The sequence below is a fragment of the Aythya ferina genome, assembly GCF_964211825.1.
Source record: "Aythya ferina genome assembly, chromosome: 17".
Taxonomy (NCBI): domain Eukaryota; kingdom Metazoa; phylum Chordata; class Aves; order Anseriformes; family Anatidae; genus Aythya; species Aythya ferina.
This window is the reverse complement of record NC_140316.1, coordinates 12,652,658-12,671,094: the sequence shown is the minus strand read 5'-3', so window position 1 is coordinate 12,671,094 and position 18,437 is coordinate 12,652,658. Positions and strand designations below refer to the sequence as shown.

At 37.2% G+C, this 18,437-nt stretch overlaps 1 protein-coding gene across 4 annotated transcripts in view; it reads right to left on the bottom strand.

The window, feature by feature from the left end:
* Positions 1-2,286: 2,286 nt before the first annotated feature.
* The window catches only part of SBNO1 (strawberry notch homolog 1), a 33,133-nt gene continuing 16,982 nt past the window's right edge, over positions 2,287-18,437 (bottom strand). For all 4 annotated transcript variants that reach the window (XM_084539402.1, XM_084539404.1, XM_084539403.1 and 1 more), the window contains 20 exons: positions 18,226-18,379; positions 16,571-16,753; positions 16,348-16,445; positions 15,596-15,747; positions 14,812-15,009; positions 14,343-14,513; positions 14,076-14,245; positions 12,900-13,031; positions 11,539-11,674; positions 11,023-11,135; positions 10,847-10,918; positions 10,307-10,406; positions 9,705-9,779; positions 9,281-9,427; positions 9,108-9,202; positions 8,791-8,883; positions 8,228-8,365; positions 7,580-7,656; positions 6,824-7,017; positions 2,287-6,012 (listed from right to left, as the gene is read on the bottom strand). In XM_084539402.1, coding sequence (XP_084395528.1) covers positions 5,870-6,012; positions 6,824-7,017; positions 7,580-7,656; positions 8,228-8,365; positions 8,791-8,883; positions 9,108-9,202; positions 9,281-9,427; positions 9,705-9,779; positions 10,307-10,406; positions 10,847-10,918; positions 11,023-11,135; positions 11,539-11,674; positions 12,900-13,031; positions 14,076-14,245; positions 14,343-14,513; positions 14,812-15,009; positions 15,596-15,747; positions 16,348-16,445; positions 16,571-16,753; positions 18,226-18,379 — 2,641 coding nt within the window. In that variant the 3' untranslated portion in view covers positions 2,287-5,869. The remainder of the gene's footprint in view (positions 6,013-6,823; positions 7,018-7,579; positions 7,657-8,227; positions 8,366-8,790; positions 8,884-9,107; positions 9,203-9,280; positions 9,428-9,704; positions 9,780-10,306; positions 10,407-10,846; positions 10,919-11,022; positions 11,136-11,538; positions 11,675-12,899; positions 13,032-14,075; positions 14,246-14,342; positions 14,514-14,811; positions 15,010-15,595; positions 15,748-16,347; positions 16,446-16,570; positions 16,754-18,225; positions 18,380-18,437) is intronic.

Sequence of the window (18,437 nt, the reverse complement as noted above, 5' to 3'; positions counted from 1 at the left end):
GTTTTATTGCCAGGCACTCACAATTCTGCCACTTTGTATGAGAACAGTTGGCCTGTGCAGGTATTGTCTGCTCAAATGGGGAACACGGGGATGTGCGGTGCAACACTGTGCTGTAGGGTGAAGTTTTTAAGGTTGGCAAACATTTCCCATTAGGATAGGCAACAACAGTAACAAAAATAACCATACACAATTCAACTTAAATGTTACACGTCTTTGGAATTTTGTCACGTTGGATTATTAAAGATGCAGACTGAAGTAGCATTAATAGGGAAGTCCTGCTATAAAAAAATAGCGTACCCTTCGTGCAGAGGTAGTCTCACAGCAAAAGTTATTGCAGGGGTGCAGTACAGACCCTCCACAGGATTGCCAAAAGCTGCTGAGGCAAAGAACACCCACCTCAAATAAAATTCAGTATGCTGTGGGGCTTTCTGTAAATAATTAAACAATAAATCAAGTGACCCGGCAAATAAAAATGCCATCATGTGCCTGCAATGAATCTGGCATTTTACTGAAGTTAACCTCTCCAAATCAGAAAGCAGACAGGTACGTATGCTTGAAGAAATGTCTCTTTATCCTTCCCAGTGCAAATCAAATGTAGGAAACCCACCCTGCTGCAGGTGACCTAATTACGCCCTAAGAGCAACCAAGTTCAGAATCACTAGCCAAACTTAGTTCTTATCAAGCTTAACGTGTGTTGATTCAGCTACTTCACCATTGTAGGACCTTTTTTTTATTATTATTTTTTTAATACACCATTTAAATCTGGATGTATTTCTATGTTGGTTAAGCTAACTGCATAAGTGCATCGAATCTTTTCCCTTCAGTCTGTCCTCCCAGCACAGCTGTCTTTCTTTTACACGTGCAGCATGGAAATCTGTGAAAACCTGCAGTGTCAGTTCATAACACAGCAGATTGAAATTCTATATGCTAGTTTTGGCCTCAACTTAAACCTGCCCAGCTCCTATTCTGGAATCTTATCATAGCCTCAAACTTTGTCCCCTCAAAAAATGTTTTGGGACCAATTAAGGAATAGTGAAGCAAAGCTGATTAAGAAAGTTCTTACTAGGTTTTTACTTATCAGCCAATTCAGCATAAGCTTTTAGAGGTAATTTGCCCTCAGCTGTTCTAATTGCAGCTGAGACACTCCTATTTCCAAGTCTTTTCTTCTCTCCTTCATGTTTTTCTCCTCAAAAAGAGAATTGTTGCTTCTCAAACTGGGTGCACAACCTAAGCAGCAAAGGAGGCCAACACCGCTCTCAGCTGTCTGAAGCGTCAGCCCCGGAGGTTTCCCATGTCTCATTCTGCACTCACGCATGTTTGTGGTTGCATTACTTCATTACTTCTGCCAACTTTGTCAGCCTTTACCATGAGATTCCGCAACGCAGAACCATACAGCTACCAGCACACGACCAAAACGCTTCTTTCTCAGCATTCATTGTTAAGCCTGTATTGACCGTAGAAATTACCAGAAGTATTTCGCTGCTATTTGCAGCTGGATGCTTCTTACAGTGACTCTCCAGTCAATGGACTTTGCAAACCACTTAATTCTGGAAAAAACCTATGGGCACAGTCCATCCCAGTGTGAACAAAAGGGGAAGGGCAAAGCTGGTGTGACAGCTGCTGGAAGCTCAATAAGCTAAATTGGAAACAGACAATTCAATGAAATTCTAATCTGTCTCTAACTTAGATCTAAAGATACGTGTTTTTATCTGTCTATTAAAAATGTGCACCATTTTTCAAAGGTGTAGAAATTCCCTTACCTCTGTTTTGCACATTTACACATTACAGCAAGCTCAAAACTTTCCCAGGAAACAATCTACAGGAGCAGCATCTTTTCTACTGCCAAATTATCCCTCTCTTCTAGAGTGCTTTTAAGACAGTTAATATTTAATATGGATATAGCAATCAACCTTTTACATGTTAGGCTAGCGGGCAGGTTCTGATGCTGATGTATTTAATTCCCTAGAACTGTTCTTGTAGGCGCTCACAGAAGGCGTAACTGGAGATACCAGTAGGTGCAAGAAAACTGAAATTTACCTAGGACTGAAGCTTAAGATCTGAAACGCACTGAAAAGAGTAAAGAAAAACAAAGTTTGTTTCTTTCTGATACAGGCACTAAAAGTGAATACTATGAGTCAACTCGAAGATACTGGGAACCAATTTCTTGCAAGAAAATGCATTATACACTAAAAATATCAAATAAAAACACACAGCATGAAAAGGACCGTGGAAGACAGACAACTGATAGTTTTGAAAAAAATGATGACAACATATTAACATCTACAATGTATGCAGACATCCCTTGGAAGTTTTATATATGCTATATATATTTCAAAGTACACACAAATTGCCTATTTGGCAAGTTGAGAAAATAGGAATACATCTTGGGAAGGTCATGAAGAAAAAAACACACAAAGGAAAACAAGAGTTATTTACATTCATTAATTCAGTAGCCTTTAACATCTCTATATACATACATATTCTTTCTATATATGTACAGACTGCAACAGGATCTGAACGAAGCTTATTCCAAACGCAACTGAAAAATACAAAAACCCCTTGATAATTCACTTGACAAATGTTTACAGGTTGCAGAGCTTTCTTAATTTACAAAGAAAATACCACACATCGAGTAGACAACTAGCATCTTTGGGGAACTTTAAGTCCTTACGAGAGGCGTATATTCCTAACACACCACACAGCAATTGGAAAAAATCCGAAAACTTGCTGTGCAGAGTGGGTTTTTAGGGGGTTATAACTGCATTTGCTGTGTCAGACACATCTTAAGTATGAAACTAGTTAACAAGTCAATATTCAGTAGCTGTCAAGGGACATTTTAAGAAAAGAAAACCCAAGTTTTTTATCCCTTCATTTCTCAAGTCAGCTTAAAGAAGTATCCTCCCCTTCTACAGTGTGCTTCCAGAACTCACCCAGTACAGGAATTACCACAAGCATCTTACATTTAGGCTTGCCTGTGTTATCAGAGGCACCTATCCTTTATAAATTTAACATCCATTTCAGATGCTGATTTTTGTGAAACAGTTCTGTTGTTCCAGAAGTAACAGAAATATAGATACAATTCTAGCCTTATAGTTTATATGGCATAACAATTGGTCTCTCCTTTTTCCTCCCTGTGAGGATGTTTTTCTGACAGGCAGTGCTGCAAGATGTTAACACATAGCTGTCCTTATCTCATCCATAGTGCTATTCATAGTCCTTTTCTTCCCCAAGTTTTACCAGCAGTTAATAGAAGGATGTATTGCCAAATAATAATAATTAAAAAGATCTATCAGGAATTTTTGAGAGAAAATTCCTGTAGCTTGAAGACTAACTTTCCTTCTTTGATGTTAACCTTTCAGATGTTGCAACACTCTGGAGCTGTGGATGCAGCTGTGTTAGTAACAGAATGACAGAGCCAAGGAACTGAGAGTGGCAAGTGGGAGAGAACATGCAAAGAAGAACAAGTAGGGGGAACCCAGTACTGGAATAGGAGCGAATCTTACAGCTCGTTTAGTATGGTACAATTTTTTCCTCCAGGTAACGCAAGTCTACGGGAAATTTAAGAGGGTGTGAATGGTTTGGGTTGGAAGTGGCCTTTAAAGATCTAATCCACCCAGCTGCTACCAGCAGGGACATCTTGTGTATTTACTACTCCATTTTACTGAGGATTAAGATGGAAAATACCATGTCATCCTCAGAACAGAAGTTATTTCTACACTGATTAAAAAACCACTGAAGTCCACATACACAGCTTGCTGTTACTAGCAATTTGGTTCACTATCTGTTGCAATAGTAATCTGTCAACATACTTCTCAAAATCCCATTGCTTTTCCTGGAGTGGATGCCAAATACATCCAATGGTGGGTATATAACACACGAACATCCTCCCCCACACCCTGTCTGTGGTCTTGAGTTTTCCAATGCACAATCAGCTTCTACTGATATCACAGCATTCAGGCAAGCTTCCCTTCACTACCAGAGGATTAAAAAAACCTCAAGACACACCTACCACCTGCATTACAAGTACTTTACAGAGATGTAGCAGGTGCTAGAGCAATAGCATGCATGCCAATTTATTCTGGATCTGTATTTCCAGTTTGTCAGAACTGTGTTCCGACCATTTCAGGTTGTGGAGTTGAGGAGAGCAGGTGACTGCCTTCCCCAACAAGCATGTGCACCGTTACTGCACGGGGGTGCTGGCACTGGTAGCACTAACAGAGCCTCAATTGAAATAATCCATGCAAGGGAGCTCACTTCAGCCTGAAGTGATGGAACTTCTGGCCCCATTACTTATGGAAAAACTGAGACACTTGAATCTGGCTCCCTGAAGGTTTACAAAGTGACATGCTACGATGAATTGCTGCTCTGGCAGGAGACCCTTATTTAAAATCTGCATCAAGGTCTAAATGCAGTTTACCTCTTGCCTCTCTAATGAGTTCAACTGAAATATTTGGACTGCAAGACAGAAGCCTGGTTAAAGCAGACCAGAACATGCCAAGTCCTGTAAATTCCAATTGTAAAGACTTGTTAGTTGGTTTTTTTTTTTTTTTTTTTTTTTTGGAATACAGTGATTGCCTAAACAAGACTCCACTTCTTGTTAGTACAATAACTTTTATTTGACATCTACAAGATCATTATCTTGTAGTTTTTTTGGACAGGTTTATACAATCTCAATTTTTCAATAGTGCAACCTGTGCAAGCAAGAAATGACAAACATTGTCCTTCACTTTCTTATAAACATCTACTATTATAGGCAAAACAAAACTTACCCATATTATAGATAAGTGACTATTCACATTTGTACATTACAATTTCTTTTAAACAGCTCCAGATAAACTCTACAATGTCTTACAACATATTAAACAGTATTCAAGTTACTGGGTAACAGAAACAGCACATACAGCGGAACCCTCAAGTGTTTCCCATTCTCTAATTTACAGCTCAAGTAAGGTTTCATCTTACAAGTGACAAATTAAATTACATTAATGAAGTAAAAAATATAAGATTGTATGCGAGATGGAAGTGAATTTGCACTTAAGTTTCCATAACCACCTCGGATTAAGGAAATGCTTCAATTTAAGGAAAAATAGGCATCCAGCCATCTTTGCAGTACACATTAGGAATACCATTAATACATTAAAAATGAACTAATTTTAATTTAAGATGTTTATCACAAAAAGAACATGTTGTAGACTCAAATATATAACCCCCAGGAGAGAACCAGAAAAAATGCAACACCTGGGTATAAACACTATAAAAATGCAATAACCAATGCTGTACAACTAAGATTGTGTTTCTCTCTGAATTCCTGTCTCGTGTATTTATCCTGTCCATGCCCGTTTCCAAAGACATGCACTGTCAAACAGAAACTGGGAAGGAACCTGAATGCATGATGTGCAACCTCTAGGTTTCATGCTTTTATAAACTTATAAATTGAAGAGAAAAACCCAATATATATTTTCTATATATATACTCAATACATGCATTCAAGGATATCTCCCACAGCAATGGCATTGATGCACTGCGTTAAACCCTGAGCACTGTATGACAAGATAAAAATAAAGCCTGCTTGGGGACTTTCAAGCATTTTCAAACAAATTGTGGTTTGTAGCTTAAAAGGCCAAAAGTAAAAGCAAACAGGAAGCACTACAGAGAGCATAAGGAAAGACAGATGCACCACCATGAACAACTGCTGGCTTTCAGTTCTACCAACCTTTTTAGATCTCTTTATTTCCCAAAGTATTTGAGAGCACACAACTGAACTGAAAAAGTTATATTTCTTTGGAATCTGTCCCTGATTTTTATGCAAGTGATATGCTTTTACAGCCTTTTCCTCAAACACCAAAGTCAACACCTGTAGTTTGTCCTCTTATGCATTGTTGAAATTGGTGATGCTTTGTGGGTGATGCTGCTGCCATATCTGCTGCTGTTGTACTGCAAGCTGTTGAGACTGGTCTGACGTCGACAGGAGGTTTACAAGGGGTGATACACAATTTGCAGGAATGATCAAGCCTGAAAACAGCAAGAAATCAGTTGTTTCACAAGCATACAATTTTGTTCCTTAAAACTTCAGGCCAAAGGCTGATGATTCCACCATTTAATTTAGGCAACACAACAGTGCCTATTTCTAACATCAAGTCTAACCAAGCACAGCTACAAGTTTTGCCATGTAAAACCAGAATTCAGCTATTGCTGTTTTTCTAGGCTCAAAAAAATTACAACAGCATGAAAATTTAAACACAAAACACCTAGTTTCACCATCTTATAGAACCGGCACTATTGTGACATTACAGATCATGGAAAGTCCACATTTAAAAAAAAAAAGATTTCAGACTCTAGGATATCTATGCTATAAGAGCTTCCCTAAACGGTTTAGCAATAAGACATTACACTCTTATCTCAAAGTCACTCTAAGCTACTGGTTACATGTGCTCAAAAACCACAAAGGCAACCATTTCAAGGGCTTACTGTTACTTGTGAGAAATGGAAAAAAGCTGAGCCCTTATATTTTCAAAGACAGGCTGGCTGGAACATGCTGAATTTTATTGCTTGTGAAGGAAAAGAACTGAGAAAATAAGTGTTTCAAAGCCTGTCTGGAAAAAAAAAAATTTCTTCCTTCTTTAACTTGAGTCAAAATAGTGTTTGCACACCCAGATCCCTATTTTAATAGTACTTTCTGTCCATCTTCAACATGGGCACAGATAAGCCTTTTCTCTTGTAAGCGTTTTCATAAAAATATCTCCTACATGGCTCTCAGAGGGACTTGTAAGTTACAACCACCTCTACCTCAAAATGGAAATAAAGGAGCAGACAAGCCACTTACCTACGATCCTCTGACCGTCTTCTGTTCTTAGACGAACTATTTGCATTTTCACATTTGTACCACTCACAGAGGCTAGAACGCCTTCTACTTTTGTCCAGACGCTCAATACTGAACCACACAAGACATAGTAAGTTCGACAGCGGAGTCCCACTTCACAAACTAATCCCAAGCCTGCCTTCTTACAATTGCCTCTCCTAGATGAAAGAGGAGAAAAAAAAAGCTTTCAAACCAAAGTTCAGTTAAAAATAAGCCTTGAAGTTATTTAATATTATTCAGAGTTAAATAAGTGCTCCAAGTAAGTATGTGGAGGATACTTTATCCACAGCCACAGAATGCTTTTGCTGGGAAAGTTTTGAGAAGTTTTTGCCTATTTAGAACCACATCTTCACAATGTGAATCTTTAAATCAAAAGATACCACTAATTTAACTCCCCTAAATCTGTTACATATGAAACCAGTATCTGATCAGCAAGTTTCAGAAGCTCTGATACCAACCTGAAAGTTCTGCCATTGTGCTGTTCCCCTGGAAGGAGGACATTAGCAGCTGAGTTCAGACACTGCTAGAAGAGGTAGCACGAGAGCAGCTGTTGCTGAACAACTGTTTTGTCTCTATATGAAGGATGAATATTCCTCCCCTCCCCCAAATAATACCTTAACTATTCTATCACAAACAAGGTCTCACAAATACAGAACACCATTAATGATAAAACAGTTCGTGTGAAACAGCTGAAGAAAGCATCTGCATACAAATACTAACCAATACGCATGTGTGCAGGTGTCTGCAGAAGAATTGTACTGCTCTAACCAGTGTGGTAAAGCATCTTCAGAAGGTACCTGGAGAAGTAATTCAAAGTGGAAATAATATTAGTAAGATTGTAAAACACAACAAAAATAAAACACAACAAAACTTGCAAAAAACAAAACCAATTTGTTCATTATTATGAGAAAATAGGGAGCACCAATGGTGAAAAAGGTACAGCGTTCTATAATTTGAAGAATATTCAATCAAAATGCAGTCTTGAAGCATGAACAAAATACTTGACACAACAGAATCTCAGGAAGAATAGTGGAATTTCAGAGTTTTTCAGTAATTAACCTAATTTCAGTTTCACTTAGAATACACCATACATAGCTGCTTATTCAAGAGCATGCCTGTACACCTTACAGAGAAGTAAGGCTTTTCCTTGCCAGCCCTGAAAAACCAACCCATTTTATATTACCACAATACAAATTACTTGTATTCAGAAAACTTTGGATATAGCAATACTGAAAGCATGTAGCTATACTTGCAAAACCATGCTATGCAAATATAATCCATAACTTTGATTTGACACAATTGTATACAAACATGAGAAAAAAAAAAAAAGAAAACAAAGCTTGAAACTAGCATCATTTTAATGGTTACCTTCTTATATTTCTTTTTCAGGTCTGCGCATGTTTCTAGTTTGAGCTGTTTCCCAGTATTTGGTCTGTATACTAAAAAAAGCTTCTTTTTAGGATTCACTTCCTTCACGAGAATAGCTGTTTTCTTGTTATTTCTTATCTGGAAAAAAAATTAAGTTTCAACATGGTGACAAGTCCTACATTAAACAAGTCCATACTGTGTTCTTAGCCACACTTCATAATAGCATATGTGCAATAAATAATAACCTTAAAGAGTATCACTATATCAAAGTTTTCCTTATAGTGAAAGTACCTGGCTTTCTTGATTAAGGTTTTACATGAAAGCTTCTCACTTAAGCTCACAGTCCTATCTGCAAATACCCAGAGCTATTAATAATGAATGCTTCATACTTAAAGAGTTAGAAACAAACTTAACATGAATCTTGAAGTAAAATTAAAAGCCTTCTGAATAAACTGAACAGTGACTGACTTGAACATTACATTTTTCAAACTAGACAGCTTATTTGGTTAGCCCCAAAACAGACTTCTCTGAACATACTCATAGACATGAGCAAATGATCTTACCTGTAGTGATAAATAAAACCCATCGTCCGGACCTGTTTGTTCTGCCCAGAGCTTAGTTGCTTCATCCCAAGACATTCCTCTCTCTACGCTGATCTAGAAGAAGGCCACACAGGGATATTTGAAAAGGAACAGGCATTTGAACAGTTACAGAAACGGGAACTAATGGACTACAGAACCTAATATCACCCAATGAAAGGCATGGAACCCTTCACTCAATGCAAGCTTAGCTTATCACAGTATTTTAAGAACTTACTGAAAAGCAAGTTTTATTAGTTCACACCAAAGAGGAGGGGGGGGAAAAAGGAAAATAAACTTACTGTGTATAATTCTACATGTCCAGAGGTAGAATATCCGGGAGTTAAAAACTTCTTAACATCTGCCTTCCTTACTTTCTCATCCCCAGAGCCCAGATCTTAAAAGGAAAGAACAGAGTTATTCCTCTTATCTTTTCTTACCTAATTACAAGAACATTGACATGTTGAGTACTCACCTAAGATGCCCATATCATATCTTCCATTCTTCTTAGCATTTTGAATAACAGCATTTAACGTGTCAGAAAAGTACTGGAATAAAGCATTCTGCTGATGTACTTCCATACCAAGAATTCTATTCAGAAATTTTCCTATGTTGTTATAATCTAAGAATAAGAAATATATACATCAACAAAGATTAAATTTAACAACAACAAGCTTTCAATGAATATTCAAAGCATCTCAAAAGGTCTACTTAAATCCATTCTTTCAGAATGGAAGAAAGCATTCAGAAATTCTTCAAAGTCGTCTTTTTTTTTTTTTTTTTTTTTTTTTAAAAGATAGTTACAAATTCAGTTCTGCTGTTAGGAATCCACTATCATAATATGAGTGGACAGGTGATTTTTCTTAGTGACATTCTAAAGATACACTAAAAGCAAATACCTTTATCAAGCGTTAGAATTCCAGATCTGTCTTCTACGTTTATCAAGCCCACACCAATCAATCCTTGACGAACATCTAGGGGAAAAAAAAAATGTTAGATCACAGCTGCTTTGAGATCTAACAATAAACCAATGACATAACAACTTGTTTAATCAACCTTGTTTCAAGTTTGAATCCCAAAATTTTGATACCCCCAAAATACATCGCTTGCAATTACTACCTAATATATTGATAAGTAAGACAGAATTTTGCCTTCTGTCCTTTCAGAAAGCACAAGTAAGGAAAACTACCAATGACGTTACACATGAACCCACAGGAGAACAACATATGTTAACTTTGACCATTATCTGTTATAAAAGAGCTGTACTTAATACTTTGGCCAACCTGATACAGAATGTGTTATACTGAGAGAGTTCACTTATCTTGTTTCGTATGTGAACTTCAACATTCAGCAAAAATACATAGGAATAAAAAAAATCCACTGACAACCGGCTGATCAGTTCAAAGAGCAACAGTATTTTCTAGCTCTAGAAATACTTGCATTTTCTGCATTCTGCAGAATGACCAAAAACAAGTAATTAAATCCAGTGGATTAAAATTACCTTTGAAGAAGTCTCCAGGAAAATCAGGTGGTGGAGAGACCATTGGGGAGTCTAAATTCACAATGGATTTCATAACAATCTCTAAAGCATTCCTGCCATACTGCATAAGAAAAAAAGGTTGTTTTAACAACATGATTCAGTGTTTGTGCCTCAGCTCCTAGCATACACGGGTTAAAACAAGCATTTCTGATTCACAAACTAACTTTCAGCTCTTTATTAACTTTTCAGTTATAAGTTACACTACTAACAGCCCAGTGTTAATTTCTAATTACAATTGCCAAATTAATCTTTTAATTTTAAATGAACAGGCATCATTGACTTCTGACCTGGATTGTTAGCAGATGCAGAAAACTTACATGCATATTTCTGCTCTATGTTTTCGGGCTATTTGTAAAGCCACAATCTTAATTCTATTTCAGAAAGAGGCCTTTCATCAAGAAGTAGCAGTTAAAAGTATAAAATGCTTCACATGAGATGGAAGAGGTCATTTGTGGAATAAGCACCACAGCATGAGCTTTCAAACAAAAATAGAACTGTCACCTTGTTGTCAAAATTGAATCTGCTGAGGTCTCGAGTTTCTGTAGCCCGCCTGTCACCGTGGGTGAGGGCTCCCTGTTAAGACACACCTTTGTGATTAGAACAAATTATGGAAACAATAATTTTAGCTCTATTTTCTCAAATGAAGGATCAGATTTCTTGGAAGGATCAGATCTTACCAAGCTTTCCAGTCTTTTTGCAACTATGGATGCAAATCTTTGCTCTCCAGCCAACTCAGAAATTAGGAATACATACTCTGGAGCAGTCACTTGATTGGACCTGTGAGTTCTTCCTGGATAGTTAAACAGAAACACATATATTAAATAAATTCCACTTCAATGAACATTTGAATTGTTGAGAATTAAGAAAATAGTTTAACCCCACTGAAAATCAGCTTCTGCTGTAATACAACCAATGGAAACCAGTACAAAAATAGAGTTTTGGTAACTCTATGAAGAGATTTGATATATGCAAAACAAACTAAGCTGTGGCGTAAATTTGTTCACTAGGTTTCTTTCAAAGCTTTTGAGACTATTAGCTACATGTATGACTATTAATAAAGGTGAATCCACCACAGGTGAAGGAGATTTCTTAAGGATTCCTTAAGAGGCCACTTAGTCATTCTTCACATGAATTAACTGTAAATCTAGTATTACTGAATCTGCTAGGAGAAAGATACAAGAAGAGTTATTTACCAAACTGCTGTATTGCTCTATCCGCACTCCATGGCAACTCCAGAGTCATGTGAACTCTCCGCCTCTGATTCTTAGCTCTACGGTCTGCTTGCAATGAAATACCAGAGCTGGCAGCCTCTGAGATTATGGCAATGTTCTTTTATTAAAAAAAAAAAAAAAAAAAAAAAAGATATTTAGTAATAAATCCAAGATCAAGTTTCAGTTTTCAGTTTCACAGAAAAAAATTATTTCAGAATTACTAACATGTCTGGAGTAGTATCACTGTCATTTGGTCTTAATATCTCAAGAAGGGAAAGAGGGGAAGGAAAAAAAAGTCTGGTTCTCTATCAGAGTCAGAAATGCTAACTTTTTTTTTTTTTTTAAGAAAAGTTTTTTTCACTTTTTGGCAACACCTTTCTATGCAAGTGAAAAAAGGCAGTGTTACAGTCTTGCCATTCTAAAGGACACATTTCTCTGATGGGAATAGAAAGAAATGAGAAGGGACAGAGGGAGACCTGTTCGACAGCAAGCAACAGAGAATAACTACAAAAAGTTGTGGCTAATACCACATAAGGAAGAACACGTGGCCATTCTGGTATCTGCATTTGCCTTGGAAGAATTTAAGCTCTTGGACTGTGTGCAAGTCACTTACAGGAACATGAATATTTCCCCTCAAGTGTAATAACAGATCACAGAAGTTCCACACAACAGCTACATTTACTTGATTTGCCCTCTTGTGGTAGCATACCCAAATGAATCAGTTATGGTGTTTGGTTTTTCCTCCTCCTTTTATCAGCTCCAATTCTATTATTCCAGTCATCATTTCTTTTCAGAGTATAATTTAAAGGACAAAAGCTATTGCTCTTCCCAGCATTACTTCTCAATCTGTGTTAAGGTTACCAAATTCCCACCCTTTCTCATTGAAACTTCTTCCCCCTATTGCGCCAAGTCAACCTAGTTTTTCCCCCTTTCAACTGTTTTCTCTTTGTAGGAGAAGTACACATTAATCCAGATAAAGGAATCTGGAAGACATGGAAGGTTTGTCTGCTTTTTAAACACATGCTGTTTCAACAAGACTAGTTTAAGGGTGCCAGCTTTCCAACTGGCACATGTGTACGTGCCTCCTAAGAACAGGCCTCCATGCCCACCCAAACTAGAGCCTGACCTACGAAGAATGTTGTAGCCACATATTAGATAGGACTACTCATCACACTGGTTTGAAAAACAGAATGCACAGCACTGAATAGGAAATGCTTTCTCGCTGGTACTTATTGTACTTAAAGTCACTTACAGCGAGATAAAAGTAGACTGAAATATTCGAGTTGTTGCTCTATGTGACTGACTCATCTAGCAAGTTCTTCTAAATCGTATTTAAGAGCTACCTTATCTCCATCCATGAACCTCTGCTTTTCTGTGATGTTCAGAATTTCAACAGGCACATCAAGTTCAGATCTTGACTCATAAGATATGCTGCCATCATCATTGCTCACAACTCTCCCTTTGCGGCCTGTCATCTTTAAAAACAAAAAGGGAATATAAACTCATTATGGTAATAACGAAAATATTACACGCCACAAACTTCAAGCAATGATGCTATTTATTCATATACCAACCTTAAAACACAAATTACTGATTCTGAAATTTACCAAGTACAATACTCCAAGCACAAAGCTACATTTGAGAACCTGCATTTTTTTTGCTTGACGTCATTATCTGCTATGTGGAACACTTATTCAGAGGTGGCTGAGGGAAATCAAAAGTACGAGAACATATTTATGCAGAAACATACACTACACCACTGTCCATAACGGATTTATTAGTCATCAAATAATTCTACAGACTACTGTTGAAGTTATGTCTTAAAAAGAAGAGTCTAATGCCTGTCAGAAGTGAAGAAACGCTGTCACATACTAAGAGCTTGCTATTTTTACTCCTGACAACAGCAACTGGGGACATATAAAAATGCTCACAACTCCAGAGGCCTCCAAAGGTACTAGGAAAATGAGCTAAAATGGTAGCTGAGATAGTCAACGATTTTAACATGGTCTTTTAAATCATGATGATGTTTCTACCTGACAAGGACAGGTAGCTTAGAGACATGTTCCTAAGATTTTTGAGAAAGAGATACGATTGCTCACCTGACTTTTCACAAAGTCGGTTTTATTATACAGGTTCTTAATCTTTATTGCTCATACATACCAGCTTCAAACTGACAACAGCTAGTTTGAACTATATACCACTATTAAGAGAAACACAAACTAATGTTATTTATCTAATAAAAAACTACCACCAATCTCAGAAACAACCTGGTTATCCATCAGAGCTCCTCCCTGTATTCCAGTAAAATCTTCAAGTTTCTCCTTCATGCAGGGACATTCAGCAAAAATAAGTTACATTCTCACACCTGTGAGATGTCTAAAACTGATGATCAACTTCTCTTTTAAGATACTTAGGCAATACATAACCTTGAATGACAACAGTGATTTACTGCTGCCAGATCAGTAACACAGCTGTGCAGTAGAAAAAACAGTCTTCTCTGAATGTAAACATCAACCTACCTCTGCAACATTTTCAGGACCACCCAGTTCATCTATAAGCTCATCCAGTGTATTAGGTGGAAGATCTTCAGCCAGCTTTTCCAGTTTATCAAGCAGTTCTTTCTTCATTTGTTGGGCCCTTTCAACAGCATCCTGACTTGTTACAAAGCTGCTGTTTGTGTTACTGTTTGCTGAAATTTAAGAGAAAACCTTTATGATTAGAATTTCACTGCTGAATTGCTAAGTAGGTGAACCAAGCAAGTGAATTCCAAAGAAATTTATTCTTACCTGATGTGTTGGTGCTAGAAGTAGTGGTACCAACAGTGGAAGTAAAACAGCTAGGTCGTTTTGAGCCAAGACCAGAAGCTAATAAGGCACTTTGAATAGAATCCGGGTCTATACTTTTCTTCTTTTTCTTGTCTTTATTTTTTTTATGCTCTTTTCTAATTAGCCAGGGATCTAGGATTAAATAAAATATTTTCAAAAAGTTTACAGGCATTTAACAAAAAAATGCATCCTTTCCTCTGAAAACCAACGTTCTTGTCACAAAAGGTGACTTACAGAAGTCTGAATTTTAGTGTGTAAAAATCTGCTGAAGAGATGCAGATCACTCTAGAACTAATTCCTGTCTCAGTAGGATTTAACTACAAGCTTGTCATTCGCAGTCTTATTTTTGGGTCACTGAAATATTTAAGACTTTACGCTTACTATCTGCAAGTGCAGATACTTGCTTCATGAAGCACTTAAACTGCCTTACCATCTTCATCATCTTCACTGGATTCATCTCTGAATGGGTTGAAGTCATCATCATCTCCAGAACTCATATATCTGAGGCTCTCATTGTCACTTTCTTCATTGTCTGAAGCATCAGATTCACTTTCACTCTCATCAGAGCTGCTACCCGCAAGGCCACCTGTTTTACGAGCTTTTTTGGCTTCTCTGCTTACTTCTTCACCTAATTCCATCACCACCCCAGGACAAAGAGGTAAAAAAAAGTTAGTTTAGACCTTGTAGTCTACTTTTGACATTTGTTTTCAACACGACAACATACAAACTGAAAAAATATTCAACATTAAAACCAAATCTGTTTAAAATAAATTTAAATTTTTCCCAGTAACCCCTCCCCCCAACACTTTTAAAATCACTTTTTTTTGGTAAAAGTATCACCAGCCTGTGGAAAGAGGGTACTACTAGGCTTCTCTTTTCTTAGTCATGTGAACAAGGAAGCAGTTATTTGCTTGACTGCATCAGGAAGTGGTCTGATATACAAGCTGCTTTGGGACACAATCCCACACTAGATATCAGCCCAATTTTTGAATGAATAACTAAAATTTACAGATTGTATTATCTTGGCAGCAGTTTTAAGTCTATTAACAGGAATTTGTAACAGAAGTCTTAGAGACCTGTAATACATGCTCTTCCATGAATATTGGTACTGATACTTACATTTCCACAATTTATTCTTTCCCCCTCAGAGTTCACTTTTCAGCAGTTGTAAAATTGCTATTTTCACTATATTAGCGTAGCAACTCAAGCGTTACCTTTCCGCTTCTTTATTTTGTTCTCCTTGCAAGGGCTGTCTCTGGGTGAATTGTTGTTGCTTTGAGCAGTCAAGTCAATTCCCAACAAGCTAAACAGTTTCTTCCTGTCAGGAGCTGGAAAGTGCTTTTCAATAAGAGACTGGAATACTCCTCTGTTTAAGGAAAAGAAAGTTCAGTCCAATTTGCATTCATCTAAAGTAGAAACTTGTAACATTTGAACAGCTTGACTTCTGTGAAGAATTATTCCTCATGAATGCAATTACAGATGCACCCTGTATAATTATCACCCATGTTACTGTGTTTGTCACCCTCTAAAAAACAGTGGTAGGAGACATTTACTTTACAGCACTGTTACTTTTAACTCATTAAATTGGATTTTGGTGTCAAGTGTTATTGCTGCTGACATTTTCTTACTGCTCAACGTTTAAATGATAGATTAACCTAAATTATTAAGAACTTCAGCAAGGTAGTCTCAGTATTTGATCTGGCTCATCTGATAGAAGTTTTGCTGCAAATGCAGCATGCACTTGACATATCTACCCTCCCTCACACTTTGAGGTAGAACAGCACCAGCTGTTCCACCCGAAAACATCATTTAACATGGCATTAACAGAACCAGGAACTACAGAATGGCTTATATAAGTAATACTGTCAGACTTCACATACAGGCAGCTTAAGCACAAATTGCTACATGTATTCCAGTATTCCAGTCACTTTGCTAAAGCACAGTTCTGACAAACATCATATCTTACTTTGCTGTAGAAACAAAGTCATTCAGTTCACCACCACCTTCCTCCAAAGCTTCTAGCGTCCTTGCTTCTCCTGTTGACTGCAGGCCAATAACAACACACTAAAGGACAAATTAACACAAAGGTACACGTTTCAATACCAGAGTACAAAAGCATGTTGCTACCATACCTTTTAAAATATTTGATATAAACAAAAATACTTAGAGGTAAGTCTTCATCAACTTACTTTCCCATTCTTGATTTCTTCCCGAGCCAGCTGCACTACCCTCTTCACTTTAGATGCTATGCAAAGGTACTTGAAAAACCTCTGATGAGCTGACCAAAATTGACCCCACATAGACTTTTTCATTCGTTGTTCTGCATCAATAAGATCAGCTGCTTGTTGAAATCTTTCTCTAGCACAGACCCACTGAAAAAGAGAATGTTAATTGCTTTATGTGTCACATTTCAAGGCTATATAGATACATTCTTTAGTATCCAAATAAAGACAGAAGAGAAGTGTAAAGTTAGGATACTACAGGACTGCAAGTCAAGAAACTCCTTGTACATCAAAGCACACAAAAAGAAAATAGTTATGGCTGAGTGAAGTCAAAATATAATTACTTTCATAATGAAAAGCAGATATTTCCATTACTGCCAATGCAAATGCACAGTTTTTTCTAATTATCTACTTTCTCCATTAATATATTCAGGCTAAGAAAGTCAAGAGAACTGCCCATAATTAGGCATAAGCAACAACCAAAAAAAGAAAACTACTGCTTTCACATTTACAGTGTTTTTTTATACTCTTTAAAACTTGTCTAAGACAAGAACGGTAAAGTAAGACTTCTGCATGCTTTTAAGTAAGCTTTGGATATGAGTCTAATGACTTTTAAACAACTTCATAAAGTACAATGCTGTTTTGAAGTTGATGTTATAGCTGTCAAAGAACAATTTTAATTATTGTAGCTATGCAACATGAATACTGAGTCATGCTTAAGCACTTATTCAGCAGGTAAAGACCCTGTTCATTTTAAACGATGTCCAAGGAACAATTAAGCTGTGTCAGGAAGTTCAGATTCCCTATTAGGAAAAAGTTCTTCACTGAGAGGATGGCAAAGCACTGGAACAAACACCCCAGGCAGGGGATCATGGCTCTAAGCCTGTGTACAAGAAGCATTTGGACAACACTCTTACATATATGGCTTAACCCTTACATTGAGCTATGTAGAGTCAGGAGTTGGACTCTATGACTGGTCCTTTCCAACTCAGGTTATTCTCATTGTAATATTTTTTCCTAATACAGTGGTGATACTGTACAAGAATGTGTACAAATGAACATGTCTTGTGGACAATGTTAAGAACAACAAGAGATAACCAGCCAGGAAATAATAACATTAAAGGCAACGACAGCTTTGCCAATCTAGACTTGATCCACTGCACATGTAAAACTACTGTCCTGCACTGTTTAACTACAAGCACCACTCTACCATACTGCTTCCATGAAGAAGTGTGTGCAGCCTGTCTAGCGCTTTTGCAGCTTGTTTTCAGCTCAGTTGCCTAAAGGGGGAGGACTGGAGCAGCTATGACCAGCAGGAGAACAGCAACATCTAAGGCAACAGTGACCAAGGTCTCTGAAGCACTGCTAGAGGTCTGTGGATCAGTCAGATATTGGAAGATGCACCCTAAACTACAGCTTTTATGACTCCAAACAAGGGCTAGCAGCTTTTCCCGAAGTCTTAAATGCAAATTTTTACACTAAGATGATACAAGTAGATGCCATTCCTGTCTTTCAACAAGCAACAGTACTATATTTCATTTCAAAAGCATTTAAGTTCAATGCAAGTAACTCGAACCTCTCAGAACTCAAGACAGGAAGCAAATTTAAAGAAGCGTTCTTACCAGTTTCACAGATTTATTGTACATTTTAACATATTCCTGTGAAAGCAGAACTTCATCAATTTTGAAAGTTACACCTGAAAAACTCAACTGTCTAGCTATGTACATTCCTCTCAGTTTCATATCCATAGCAACTATTTCCATGGCACCAACACCTCTAAAATAAAACAAAAAGTGATTGTTAGCATTTTCAAGAGCAATGATTTGTTAAAAAC